A 12,845-nucleotide genomic window follows, 5' to 3' on the forward strand; every position below is an offset into this window, starting at 1 on the left:
ATTATTATCCAGCCATATAGAAAGACAGAGACTTTACATCTTTGTAATTACCTGGAAGAATTTAGAGAACATCTGCCTAAGTATCACAAGAATAGATAAACAAGCATCCAACGTATTCAATACTATTATGAAACTAGTAAACAACCACACACTCACACCAGAGAAAAACACAATCGAGTTTCATAATGTGGGAGGAGGTTTTTTGATAAGCTTTCACCTACAGTACAATGCAGGGCTACACAGCACACCAGGACTCAGCTACAACTTGGGCTCCCCTTAACAAACACAAATAATATAACCTAATCGTATGCACCCTTACACTAACCTGAAATAAAAAATAACTGAAAAAAAAAAAATAAAAGCTCTGTACTCTATGACTCATCATGGGGTAGATAAAATGATACAAATTATGGAGAAAAAATTGATGGAGTAACTGTTCTGAAATGGCTATCATGGTTTATAACTAAAGTTTCATTTATCAAACCCACAATTACGATAAGACAATGAAAATCACAGGCGATACATTTCTAGCACCTGCCAGATCACTGGAACACTTAAAAAAATAAATAAATTCTTTTCATACCTAAGCTAAATATTTTTCTTATAATTAAATTCATTACATTTGTTAAGGATTTTTAAATCAAAAGGTAGAGATACATTAGGCAACATGTGTCTGTATTATGAGTTCATAAACAGTGGAGAATTTAGAAATGAATATTAACAAAAGTCAAAAACAACTTAAAACTTATTATAGTCAGTACTTTTTCCATGTTTCCAATATCACTTTCTTATATCCTTTTAACAGCTTCATTTAAAAATTCAGTTCATTTACAAATGAATACTAAGTAGAAAGTAAATAAAATTTCATTAATTCGTTGGTGGTCAAAACATACTCCACATTTAAGTGCAACTCACCTGCAGTGAAATCTTCAGTCAGATCAATAAATGCATGAGAATGTGGAATCCGCATTTTATTTGTGGTGGTCAGTGCAGGATGCCATGATAAATTCCTAAAAACAATTAAATAAAAATACTTGTAAAAAGATAAACATCAAATAAATATAGTTTTAAAAAAGAAAAAAAGTGTATGTTAAACATTTTAAAAACTTTTATTGCTATATTTTACATTCATTTTTGAAGTATACAAGTCACTGTTCATTCTTTTAAAGTATATAAGTCACTGTTTTTTAGAATGCTCATAGAGTACAATTATCACTTCTACTTAAATCCAAAACATTTTCAATACCGAAAACAAACAAACAAAAAAAAAAAACCCTCTGTACTCGTTAGTCACGTCTCATTTCCCTCCTTCTAGTCCCTGGTAACCCCTACTCTGCTTTCTGTTCCTATATCCATTTTTCTATTTATTTCATATACATGCAATCATACAACAGGTGGACTTTAGTGTCTAGATTTGTTCATTTAGAACATTTCCAAGTTCATCCATGTTGAAGCATGATTAGTCCTTGCGTCCTTTATATGCTAGAATGACATTCCACTATATAGCTATGCATTTTACCTATCCATTCATCTATGGAAAGGCACTTGGCTTGTTTCTACTCTTTGGCTACTATGAACATTTCTGTACAAGTTTTTATTTGGACAACTGTTTTCAATTTTTAGGTCAACACCTTCGCATGGAATTACTGGATCATAAGGTAAGCATACCGGTAGTTTCACTGAGAAACTGTCAAATAGTTTTACGAAACAACTTGATCATGTTACAGTCCACCAGCAATACAGGAGGATTTCAGTATCTCCATATCTTCGCCAAAACTTATTTTTGTCCATTTATTTTAACAGGCATCCTAGAGGGTGTGATGTAGAATTTAATTGTGGTTTAATTTGTATTTTTCTGATGACTAAAGATACTGAACATGTTTTCACGTGTTTATTGGTTATTTGTATGTCTTCTATGGAGAAATGTCTACTTAAATCCTTTACTCATCTTTAAAGTATATTATTTATTGCTTCATTTTTGAGCTGTAAGAGTTCTTTATATACTTTGGATACTAGACCTTTATTCATTATAATTTGTCATTATTTCTCCCAGTCTGTGTTATTTCAGGAGCTTCCTCTTTGAGCTGTAAATCTTCTCCAGAAACCCTACTCCTTGGCGTTTATTTCTACAATGCCAACCCAATACTTGGCTCCCATGAAATAGTCAGCAAATACCTGGTTGGAAGGAATCATAGTCCTAAGCAGCATTTCCTATTCCTCTCTAATTCAGTAGAATTTTCTGTCTTTCTCACAGTATTACATTCCAGTCTGATAGGGAACTATAGATATGCCATCTCCAAACAGCAATTTAAAACTATTTAAACACAACTTAACACAATACCCTACTGACTGGAGAGCAACCAGGTTTACCGTTGTGGGTTTGGTTTTGATGTCTATGGAAATCAGAGATACACAATGGACTAATTTGTCACTGGCAGGTGGACTCTAAGAAAAAGGATAAGCATTCATCGGGAAAAAAAGTTTTCTACTCAAGAGTAAGTTCTATAAATTGCAACCTCTTCCCAATAAACCTATTCATATTTTATACTCATTGGGCTTATATACACTTTAACCTAGACAAGAAAGTAAAATTAAAATCAAGCAGTATTCACATAAACTAATTTTATTATTTTCACCAAAACTCCATGATACACATGTATAAGATCATGGTTGTAAGAAAATATTAAAAATAGGCTCGGCACATAGCACAGTGGTTACGGTGCCAGCCACATACACTGAAGGTCGCAGGTTCAAATCCAGCCTGGGCCAGCTAAACAACAATAACAACTGCAACAAAAAAATAGCCGGGCATTGTGGCGGGCGCCTATAGTCCCAGCTACTTGGGAGGCTGAGACAAGAGAATTGCTTAAGCCCAAGAGCTGTTGGTTGCTGTGAGCTCTGTCTCAAAAAAAAAAAAAAGAAAATATTAAAATGATTAGAAATTACATTCAGCATTTGGTGTAATTCATACCAAACAATTCATTTGATTCTTTCATACTACACAAGACTGGAGAACAACTTTAGAACAACTCCAAGTAAGTCCAATTTTAAGATGATCAATTTATTTTAAGACAGACCATTTATATATCAATTGTATAATTTCTAAGGCTTGATTACTAAAAAAATATCAGACTTGGGCTAAAGACTCTCTGATAAATTTAACCCAAAGTCATTTCAGATGACTTTCCTAATATTCCAAACAAATTTTGTGATATGCCAAGAATGAATTAAAAGCATGATCTTTTAATAGGGTTGAATTCAATGAGGCTGATCATGTGGCTCTGTTTTTAATTACAACCTAAGCAGTTATTGATCTAATTCCCTATAAAATTTTTAATAGGTTTACCTTGAAATAAGGGACAGCTAGAATCCTGAAACACTTGAACTTGTGACATTTTATCTGAGGAGCTATTTAGCCAAATTCTTTTTTTTCTTTTAAGACAGAGTCTCACTTTGTTGACCTCTGTAGAGTGCTTTGATGTCACAGCTCACAGCAACCTCAAACTCTTGGGTTCAAGCAAGTCTCTTGTCTCAGCTGGGACTACAGGCACCTGCCACAACGCCTGGCTATTTTATAGAGATGGGAGTCTCACTCTTGCTCAAGCTGGTCTCGAAATCCTGAGCTCAAGCAATTCACCTGCCTCTGCCTCCCAAGCACTGGGATTATAGGCGTGAGCACTGGATCTGGCCCCCAAATGTACGTTTCAAAGGAAGAATTTAGAACAGTGATAAAGCAAAAGTCAAAGAGAAAGAGCGTGGGCCAAATTCAGCATGAAGATGTGTTTCATTTGACCTACATCTTCCTTTAAAGTCAGATTTCAATAAAACGTGTGATTTCCAGCTTTTTTTGAAACATCAGAAGATTGGCAACCTGTCCTGTTCAGACAAAGCTAGCTCTTGTAGGCAGCCAAAGTCTTCATCTTCCCAAACTGCTTCACTCACTCTGATATCCTTTTTGGCCCCTTATATACATTTGAATTTGGAACTCCGAATGACATGTTGATTATAATCTTGCTTTCTTAGGCATTTGAAATCAGTATTCTAGTTCTTCATAGTAGTTTAAGTTTTACACTTGTCTGTCATCTGCTATTCTATATTCACATCTTAGAAGTCAGTAGATGCCTTAGAATTTATTTCATATGGTGTCTATTTACCATTCTGATGTTTACCAAAGGTGGAGGGAGAATAAAAGAGCTGTTGTTTCTTTTTGTGGTCCATTTTAAGATGTTTGACAACTGAACACATTTGCAGGTATCTATCAGAATTAAAGTGTTTAAAAGTTTATCATTCAAAATAAAATTCACTTTTCCTTCTACCTTTAAAGTTGCTCTTTGTATACATCATAGTTTTTTAGCAATAAAAAACCGATATCATATTTTTTAAGCAGTAAACTCATATAAAATTATAATCCTCACATATATGTTTCCAACTCCATTTGAAAGCTAAGGTCATTAATATAAAATGCTCTGATTGATAAAGGAAGAAACAGCAGAGATGACAACGCAGGCGTTCCAATCCACAGGGAGGCTATTCAGGGACATTTTTTGACCTCTGTAGAAAATTTCAATTATTCGCTCTTCCTGCACAGGAAACTAAATTATGTCAAAGTGTTCTAATTTGTGGGCATCACCACCCTTAATCTCAAAGAACAACATTTATCAAGGGATGAATTTAAATGTAATAAATGTCAGGTGTAGCTTTTAGTTGCCTATGGTAACTGTTCTTTGAAAAGACTCTTAATCCACCCACTTTACAACAAACAGCTTATATCTAATTATTCCTATTTAAGATATCCAGGTAGAAGCATTTTACTAGGAGATGGGTCTGGCATGAAGAAAAATCTACTTCTCCAAGCTGTGTACTTCTTTAATCCAGTGGTCTTCAAACATTTTTGCTCAGATATGCTCTACAGGAATTTTTCAAACATATATATAACTTAACATTAAATTTCTATGAAAATACATAAAATTTTTTATCACCTTAAAAAAAGCAAAATAAATAATTTTTGGATCTGTTAGAATTAACTTAAAATTTGAAATAAAACTGTAAAAATATACCTACTGGAATATAAGTACAGTATGAATCCATCATCATCCACAAAAAAATAAAAAAGAAACCCCACACGAGGGAGGTCTTCTTTAATATTCAGAAACTATACATCTTTCCCACCTTTCATCCTTGAACTCGCTTTGCCATTTCATTTTTTACAGAACTCTATCATGATGTGTAATGTTTTTGTACCTGAAGTCTTTTTAGTGATGACTCTTGCTTAATTCTCCAAACAAAAAATATGTCTACAATCTGGTCTATAGAATAGAATTGGTATTTAATTGGTTTGTTCATGGATCTCTGCGTTTAAAAATCTCTAAGTTTGAATTATTTTAACTGTTAGCATACAAATGTTGACAAAACAAACTAAATGATAACTAATTAAGCGAAAGGGAAAATTCTATTAGACATGCATCTTAAAAGGAATGTACAAAGCTTTAAAATATTTTAGTTTATTTCCAATTAAAATAATGTCTTTGCTAGAACTAGGTACAATTCAATATAAAGTCTAATTTTATTTTTGATTTTTTATAGATCCACACACTAAGAAATCTTACTCACATAAATAGGTAGATTGGAATGAAAGGAGTTTCATTACAGAAATGATTCTCAATTCTTTAACTCCTCTGTAGTCATACATCAAAAATCAGCTATCTATCATCAGAAATAATGTTTAGTGCTCGATTAGATCTTCCTTTAAGTGCTAAAAGCAAAGAACTGAAAGACTCTGACTTGCAAAATTTTACAAAACCCATTCATTAGAGCCACGTACTTCCTCAATTTTTTATAAGTATTTCAAAGGCATTACCAAGATTTATCAAATAACTTTTAGCTATACCAATTATCTTTTTCTCAGGTAGTATTATAATTTTATTTATTTATTTGCTTATTTTGTTTCAGGTTAATTCAAGGGTACAAAAAAATTAGGATACAATTTTGCATTTGTTAGGTAGAGTCCCGCTAATAATTGTGCCCAACCCCTAAGAGGTGGACTATATACCCTAACATTGTGCCCTTTAAGTGCGACCTCCTCCTCAGGGTCCCACTTGGTCTAAGATGGTCCAATTCAGCCATCCTCCTCCCTCCTCCCCTCCCCTAGCTCCCTCGTTCCTCTGACCCCACATTGAATTAAGTGTTTTTCTTACATAGATATGTACTGGCTTCACATAAGTATTGACTACATTAGATTATTCCTTCTCTATTCTTACGACACTTTACTAAGTAGAATGTGTTTCAACTACATCCAGGTTAATACGAAAGATGTAAAGTTTCCATCTTTTTTAATGACTGAATAGTATGCCATGGTATACAAAACCACAGCTTGTTAATCCATTCCTGGGTTGGTGGGCACTTAGGTTGTTTCCAAATTTGGGTGATTGTAAATTGAGTTGCAATAAACAATCTAGTGCAATTGTCCTTAGGATATGATTTTTTTTTTCTTATGGGCAGATGGGTAGTAGTGGGATTGTGGGATCAAATGGAAGTCTAATTTGAGTTCTTGGAGGATTCTCCATACTTCCTTCTAAAGAGGCTGTATTAATTTGCAGTCCTACCAACAGTGTAAAATGTTTGCTTCTCTCCACATCCACACCAGCATCTGCAGCTTTGAGAGATTATGATATGGGTTATTCTCACTGGAGATAGGTGATATCTCAGGGTGGTTTTGATTTGCACTTATCTGATGATTAGAGATGATGAGCATTTTTTCAGATGTTTGTTAGACATTCATCTATCTTCATCGGAAAAGGTTCTTTTCATGTCACTTGCCCAGTGGTAGATGGGGATTGTTTGCTCTTTTTTTGTTGCTTAATTTGAGTTCTCTGTAGACTCTACTTATTAACCCTTTGTCAGATATTTGTGAGATGCAAATATCTTTTCCCATTCTGAAGATTGTCTTTTTGTTTTACTTGTTGTATCCCGTAACTGTGCAGCTATTCCCCTTAATTAAGTCCCATTTATTTTTGTTGTTACTGCAATTGTTGCTGAAATAGTCTTCACAAAATCTTTCTTCAAGCTGACATCCTCAAGAGGTTCTCCCACACTTTCTTCTACGACTTTTATCATTTCACATCTTAGATTTAGATCTTTTTTCCATTTTGAGTCAAATTTTTTAAGTGGTTAAAGGTATGGGTCCAAATTCAGTCTTTTACACGTGGTTCTCCAGTTCTCCCAGCACCATTTGTTGAATAGGAATTTTCTTCCCCACTTTTATGCTTTTGTTTGGTTTATCAAAGATCAGATGGCTGTAAGAGATTGATTTCATTTCTTGGTTTTCAGTTCCATATCTCTATGTCTCTATTTTAATGCCAGTATCATGCTGTTTTGATCAATGGGGACTTGTAATATAGCCAAAAGTCTGGTACGGTGATGCCTCTGGCTTTGTTTTTATTACAAAGCAAAGCTTGGCTATACGGGATTTTTTATGGTTCTATACAAAACGAAACACTATTTTTTTCAGGTTCTTCCAAGGATGTGTTGATATTTTAACGGGGATTGCACTGAATCTGTAGATTGTGTTGGGTAGACTAGACATTTTAACAATGTTTAAGATTGTTCCCGGCCAAGAGCATGGTATGTTCTTCCATTTGTTAGTATCTTCTGCTACTCCATTCATAGGGTTTCATAATTCTCTTGGTAAAGTTCCTTTACCTCTTTTCTTAGTTTCCAAATATTTAGTTCTGAAGTATTTCATTTTCTCTGAAGCTACTGTAAAGGGAATTGTCCTTGATTTCCTTCTAACTTGGTTGTTACTCGTATATACAAAGGCTCCTCATTTATGGACATTGATTTTATACCCTAAGATGTTACTGTATTTCTTGATCACTTGTTTTGTGGTTGATTCTGTGGGGTTTTCTAAGTATAAGATCATACCATCAGCAAGAGTGAGAGTATGAACTCCTCTGCTCCCATCTGGATGCCTATTATACCCTTTCCTACCCTAAACTAGGTAGAAACTAGAGCTATCCTGACCTAGTTGGCTAGAACTTACAGAACTATATTGAATAGTAGTGCGATGGAGGATATCCATATCTGGTTTCAATTCTAAGTGGAAAAGCTTTCAGTTTTACTATACAGTATGATATTAGCTGTGGGTTTGTCACAGATGGCATCAATCAGTTAAGAAATGTGCCACCTATGCCTATTATCTTAAGTGTTCATTAAAAAAGGATGCTGAAACGTGTCAAATGCTTTTTCTGCATCTATTGAGAATCTATGGTAATTGTTTTTATTTCTATTGATATGGTGGATTAAGTTTTGTGTATGTTAAATGAGCCTTGCATCCCTGGAATGAAACCTACTTGATTGTGATGTATGACTTTTTAAATAAGCTGTAATCTATTGGCTAGGATTTTATTGAGAATTTTTGCATCTATTCATTAGTGAAATTGGTCTGTAGTAATAAAAGCAAGGCCGGGGGCATTAGCCTACCAGACTTTAGGCTGTACTACAAGGCCATTGTGATCAAAACAGCATGGTATCGGTGCAAAAACAGAGACACAGACATCTGGAATTGAATAGAACATCATGAGATAAAAATAAAATTTTACAGCACCTGATCTTTGATAAATCATACAAGAACCCTAACTGGGAGAAAGAATCCCTGTTCAATAAATGGTGGATTCAATAAATCCACGTGTAAAAGACCAAAACTGGACCCATACCTTTTTCCACTCACAAAAATTGATTCAAGATGGATAAAAGATCTAAATCTAAGGCCTGAATCACTTATGAATTTGCCCATGTTAAAGAAGCCTGAATCCCTGGGATGAAGCCTACTTGATCCTGATGTATAATTTTTTTAATGTGTAGCTGCAATGTATTAGGTCAGATTTTTTGAGTATTTTTGCTTGATGTATTTTAGTGAAATTGGTCTTTGGTTCTCCATTTTAGTTGGGTCCTTTCCTGGTTTTGGAACCAGAGTGATGTTTGCTTCATAGAACGTGTTGGAGAAGTTTCCTTCTCAATGTTTTGGAATAGGTTCTGTAATAGATGTACAAAATCATCTTTGAAGGTTGAAGCCATCTTGTTCAGTGCTTTTACTGTTGAAAGCTTTTAATTGTTTCTGCAATCTTAGTGCTTGATATTGATCTGTTTAAGATAATGATTTCTTCTTCGTTAAGTCTAGGGAGATAGTGAGATTCCAGCTAGATATTTGTCCACTTCCTCCACATTGTCAAATTTCTAGGAATGGATTTTTTTTGTAGTATTCCAAGATAATCTCTTGTATCTCTGTGGTATCAGTTGTTATTTCCCTTTCTTCATTTCTGATTGAGGTTATCAGAGATTTTATTTTTCTGTTTAGTCTGGCCAATGGTTTATCAATTTAGTTTATCTTTTTGAAGAAACAACTTTTTGTTTCATTAATATTCTGAATGTTTTTGTTTTCAATTTCATTTACTTGTGACTTAATTTTGGTCATTTCTTTTCTTCTGCTAGGATTAGAAATTCCATTTGTATTTCTTTAAGATGATTCATTAGGTTGTTGATGTGTTTTCCTTTTCTTTTTGGATGTAGGCATCTAATGCGATATATTTCACTCCTAGGACTGCTTTTGGTAACTAATGTTTGAACTATTGTTATGTTTGAGAAAGTTAATGATTTCTTCCTTCATCTCCTCCTTGACTCAACTGTCATTTAGCATATGGTTTTTTAACTTCCATGGCTATGTGTGGGGATGAAAATTTTTGGAGTTCTACCTTTATTGCATTGTATTCTGAGAAGATACAAGATATATTTTCAATTATTTTAATACTGTTGAGGTTTGATTTATAACCTAGAGTATGATCTATTTTGGACAGTGTTCCATGGGCTGACTGAAAGAATGTATATTCCTTACCTATGGGATGGTGTGCTCTGTATATGTGTAGTAAGCTCTGTATATGTGTAGTAAGCCCATTTGTGCTAGGGTTGTGTCCAAGTCCTTTGTATCTTTTCTAATTTTCTATTTGGAGCCTCTGACCAGCTCTAAGAAGGTTGTCAGAGTCCCTATCTATTATATATAAGATATCATATTGTGCCGGGTGCGGTGGCTCACGCCTGTAATCCCAGCACTGTGGGAGGCTGAGGTGGGAGGATTGCTTGAGCTCAGGAGTTCAAGACTTGTCTGAGCAAGAGTGAGACCCCAACTCATGAAAAAAATGGAAAAACCCAGCTGGGCGCCGCAGCGAGCATCTGTAATCCCAGTGGCTTTGGAGGCTGAGGCAGCAGGATGCCCACAGCCAGAGTCTGAGGTCGCAGTGAGCTACGACGCCACCGCCCTCTGCCCAGGGCATAGGGTAGAACTGTGTCTCAACAGAAAAAAAAAAAAAAAAAAAATAGAGATATCATATTGCTCAGACTGATTAAGCTCAGTTTCATAAATCTGGGAGCATTTAAGTTGTGTGCATAAGTATTAAGAATGGAATTGTACTCATTTTATTGATCCATTGAACAGTATGAAGTGTGCATCTTTGCCTTTGAGTTTAGTTGCTTTAAATCCACTTGTATCTGAGAATAAGATTGAGATCCCTCCTTTCTTCTGATTTCCATTAGCCTGAAATATTATTTTCCATCCATTAACCCCAAGTCTTGTTTTATCCTTCAAGGATAGGTGTATTTCCTGGAGACAGCATATGGAAGGCTTCTGCCTTTTTATTCAGTCAGCCAGCCTGTGCCTCTACAGTGGGAAATTCAAACAATTTACATTATTGAGCAAAGTGATAAGTATGGTGGAGTTCTACTCATCTTATTTTGTGAAACTGCATTGCATAGTCTGATCCTTCGTGTCACTGAGGAAGCTAAGTTTTATCCTTTAGTTTCTGGGTGTTTACTTTGCTGGTGGTCCATTGTGATGGTCAGTGTGAACAACAGGTCTAAGTATTTCCTGCAGAGCTGGTCTTATGGCAAAAGTCCTCAATGTTTGCATACTGACTTTTTCATTATTTTTAAAGCTTAGCTTAGCAGGATACAGAATTCTGGGCTGAAAATTGTTTTGTTTCAGAAGCTTAAAGGTAGAGGACCACTCCTTTCTGGCTTGAGAAGTTTCAGATGAGAAGTCCACTGTCATCCTCATGGATCTGTCCCTGTAAGTCAACTGGTGCTTACTCCTGGCAGCTTGCAGAATTTTCTCTTTGGTCTTGACTTTGGACAGGTACATAACAATGTGTGTTGGAGAAGCTCTGGGATTCAATATCTCACTGAAAGGAGTGTGTCGGAATCTTGGGTGATACTTGGGGCATTTTCATTCATGATATCCTCCAGTAGGGCTTCCATTCCTCGAGGCGTTCTTCCCCTTCTCGAATACTTATAATTCATATGTTTGAACACTTCATGAAGTTCCATAATTCTCTGAGTGAACATTTTGCTTTCTCTCTATCCTTTTCTGTTTCATTAACTGCCTGTCATAGCTCATAAGCTTTATCCTCTAGCTCTGAGATTCTATCTTCTCATGGTGTAATCTGTTATTGATAGTTTCTAATGGATCTTTAAGTTCCCTGATTGACTCCTTTAATTCCTTAAGCTGTGATGTACACTTTCTATTTCTTCATATCTTTCATCCCTTATTTGGTTCTATTTATGGATTTCCTTTTTATTTTCCACTTTCCCAGCAATTTCCTCCACTGTTGCTTTCTTTATTTTTTTTTTTTAATTAGAGACAGAGTTCCACTTTGTCACCCTGAGTGCAGTGCTGAGTTATCACAGGTCACAGAAACCTCCAGCTCATGGGCTTAGGTAATTCTCTTGCCTCAGCCTCCCGAGTAGCTGGGACTAGAGGCATCCGCCACAATGCCTGGCTATTTTTTGTTGCAGTTTGGCCAAGGCTGGGGGGCCAGTGCCCTACCCACTGAGCCACAGGTGCCACCCTCCAGCACTGTTTCTACTGTCCATATTTTAAATTCCCTTTCTATCATTTCTAACATTTCTTTACAGGTGGAATCCTCTGCAGTAGCTACATCATGGTCACTTGAGAGGTTGCTCTGTTTTAGTTTTTCATGTTGCCAGGATTTTTGTATCCTAACCAGTGTTATTTTCTTGTCCTCTTCCTTCCCTTATGTTTCCCTTTCGTGTTCTCCTTCCCTATCATTACCTTATCTCTGTGATTACGTTTTGAAATGTCCTTTTGGTATAAAAACAAAAGGAAGAGTGAAGAGCAAGTAGAGGGAAAAGATAGAAAAAGATAAAAGGAAAAGGAAGAGTAAAAGGAAGGATTGACAAAAAGAAGAGAAGAACAAAAACAGAGAGATAGGAGAAATAATGGTGTTCAGCAGGGTGCTTAAACCCACACCCACAATTCCTGGCCTCTGTGGCGCTGGTTCAGTGATTCGCATGACATCAGTAGCTCCTGACCAACCTGAACAAAAACAAGACCCCACATCCATCAATTAGTGAAGAAAAATAAATAGCACTATGTCACAGTGGGGATGTACCAATCAGGTCCTTCCAAAGGCCAAAGTAGAAGGACCCCTTAGACCAGGAGATTAAGGTCTCCTTGAACGAGGCCAATGCTCTGGCACCCGAATCCATGCCTCAGAGTGAGGTTCTATCCTATAAGTCGAATATAACTTGGTAAAGAAGAAAACAGGTCAGAAAAACAGATAAAATAAGAACATATGCATATAAAAATTGAAAATAAAATTATATAACACATAAAAATGGGGATATATCTTACTTGTTTCAGACATTCTATTTCTTTATCTTTACAAAAAGATAAAGAAATAGAAAAATTTTTACAAAAAGAGAAAAGGAGAGAGCTAGAAAGGAAAGAAACAATAAAAGGGGCAGAATATTGTAGCAAAAGTAGAGAATCATTGAAGAAT

General features: G+C 35.5%; 1 protein-coding gene across 2 annotated transcripts in view; it reads right to left on the reverse strand.

Annotated features, from left to right (window-relative positions):
• Positions 1-12,845, reverse strand: part of ITFG1 (integrin alpha FG-GAP repeat containing 1) — a 302,922-nt gene that overhangs the window by 261,292 nt on the left and 28,785 nt on the right. For both annotated transcript variants that reach the window (XM_053582100.1, XM_053582101.1), the window contains exon 6: positions 916-1,010. In XM_053582100.1, coding sequence (XP_053438075.1) covers positions 916-1,010 — 95 coding nt within the window. The remainder of the gene's footprint in view (positions 1-915; positions 1,011-12,845) is intronic.

This window comes from Nycticebus coucang, chromosome 2 (assembly GCF_027406575.1).
Source record: "Nycticebus coucang isolate mNycCou1 chromosome 2, mNycCou1.pri, whole genome shotgun sequence".
NCBI lineage: Eukaryota > Metazoa > Chordata > Mammalia > Primates > Lorisidae > Nycticebus > Nycticebus coucang.